Source organism: Egretta garzetta, unplaced genomic scaffold (genome assembly GCF_000687185.1).
Source record: "Egretta garzetta isolate BGI_Z169 unplaced genomic scaffold, ASM68718v1 scaffold108, whole genome shotgun sequence".
NCBI classification, from domain to species: domain Eukaryota; kingdom Metazoa; phylum Chordata; class Aves; order Pelecaniformes; family Ardeidae; genus Egretta; species Egretta garzetta.
This window is the reverse complement of record NW_009260614.1, coordinates 6,215,896-6,217,778: the sequence shown is the minus strand read 5'-3', so window position 1 is coordinate 6,217,778 and position 1,883 is coordinate 6,215,896. Positions and strand designations below refer to the sequence as shown.

General features: G+C 63.8%; 1 protein-coding gene across 1 annotated transcript; it reads left to right on the top strand.

The window, feature by feature from the left end:
* Window positions 1-8: 8 nt before the first annotated feature.
* Window positions 9-1,599, top strand: HSPB1 (heat shock protein family B (small) member 1; the record flags this gene model as incomplete). Its single annotated transcript, XM_009645122.1, has 3 exons — window positions 9-198; window positions 1,129-1,194; window positions 1,442-1,599. Coding segments are annotated over 3 exons (414 nt in total), but the record flags the coding sequence as incomplete, so codon positions are not given.
* Between the last annotated feature and the right edge of the window lie 284 nt (window positions 1,600-1,883).

Genomic DNA, 1,883 nt, shown 5'->3' with positions numbered 1-1,883 from the left:
TCCGTCTGCTTCCCCGGGAGAGCGCGCTGGTGCCGGCCCCCGGCTCGCCCTACGGGCAGGCGCTGAGCCGCCAGCTCAGCAGCGGCATCTCCGAGATCCGCCAGACTGCCGACAGCTGGAAGGTCACCTTGGATGTCAACCACTTCGCGCCCGAGGAGCTGGTGGTCAAGACCAAGGATAATATCGTGGAGATAACCGGTGGGTGCCGGGGATGGGGGGGTCTGTGGGTTCCTCCCTGGGTGCTGTGCTGGGGCAGCCCCCCTGGCGCTCGCTGGGGGAAAAATGGGTGGAAAGGCAAAGCAGAGAGGAATAAGTGATGGGAAGGAAAAGCAAAAGGAGATGGAGAGGAGAGGAAAAAGGGAAGGGGAAAGGGGAAAATCAAGGCAAAGAGGAAGGCCCAGCATTACAAGCTCAGTCTCGGGGTGCGTTCACCCTGCAGGTGTTGCATAGGGTGCAGAGACACCCCCCCCCAGACCCATAGATTGACCCCTCACTGCTGTCCCAGCCAGGACATGGGGAGGGACCCCCCCCAGCTGTGAGCCACAGAGGGACCTGGGGGTGACGGTGGGGTGTCACAAGCCCTGCAGCCCCCCGTGCCTCCCTGCAGCGCCCTGGGCAGCGCAGCCAGGGACACTGTGACGAAGCCCAGACCCCATGGCCCATGGCCAGCAGCGTGCTTCGTGCCTGGCGAGGGAGGTCCACATGGGGTAGGGGGGCAATTCCCCAGCCAGTGGGATTGAGGGGTGCAGACCCAGGGAGAGGTGGGTGCTCAGTCTCCAGCCCCACCGGGCTGGGGAGCCAAAACAAAGGCTGTGGGGCCAACTGGCAGCGGCTGGGTGCCCTTGGCCACCACCAGCTCCTGGCAGTGCGCTTTGCTCCCCTTGAATTTGGGGGATGCTCCCACAGGGGCCCCGCTGCCCCTGGTCCCCCCCAGTTGCTCCAGGCTGACATTAAGGCAAAGAAAGCCGGGACAGGCAGGATCGGCCCCTCCCTGGCACTGGGCGATGCCGGGACCGGACAGGCTGGGGCAGGGAAGGGAGCACCCCAGGCACAGCGACCTTCCCAGCTTGCTGCCCACTCAGCCACCCCCTTCCAACCAGCCCGTTTTTTTTTTTTTTTTCCTTCCAGGCAAACACGAGGAGAAGCAGGATGAACATGGCTTCATCTCCAGGTGCTTCACCCGAAAATACACGTAAGTACCAGGGAGGGGGGGACATGGGATCCTGGAAGCCCCCCAATGTCTTTGGGGACCTCTGCCCACCCACCCATCCCCTCCAGTGCCCACTGGCCAAACTGGGGATGCCGCTCACCCAAAGTGGGAGCGGGGGGAGGCAGCATTTTGGGGCTGAGCATCTGTCACTGCTCACAGCCTCGTGCCTGCTGGGATGCAGGGTGGGGCGGTGGGTGCCGCAGCCCTGACCCCCCCTCTCCCCCGCCACCCGTCCTGCCGGTGTTGAAGCCACGGCTGTGCGGTCCTCACTGTCCCCTGATGGCATGCTCACGGTGGAGGCCCCCCCGCCCAAGCCGGCCATCCAGTCTGCCGAAATCACCATCCCCGTCACCGTTGACAGCCAAGCCAAGGAACCAGCCAAGAAATAGGGGGCAGTGAGGAGGAGGAGGACGAGAAGCCACTGCCACCCCCCCTGCATCCTCACGCCTGCCCCTGCTCACTGCCCCCTTTTTATTGTCTATTTTGTACTCACCCAGTCACCGAGTGCCTTGAATAAAAGTGAAGGAACTGATAGAATCGGCCGGAATAAAAAGTGTTGAAAGAAACCCGTCCCCACGCTCTGTGTCTGCCCCCCGGGACCCCCGGCAGCACCATGGCTGTGCCGTGCTGGCTGGGAACCGCGCTGCGGACACCGGCTCCCTGCCCCGGCAGG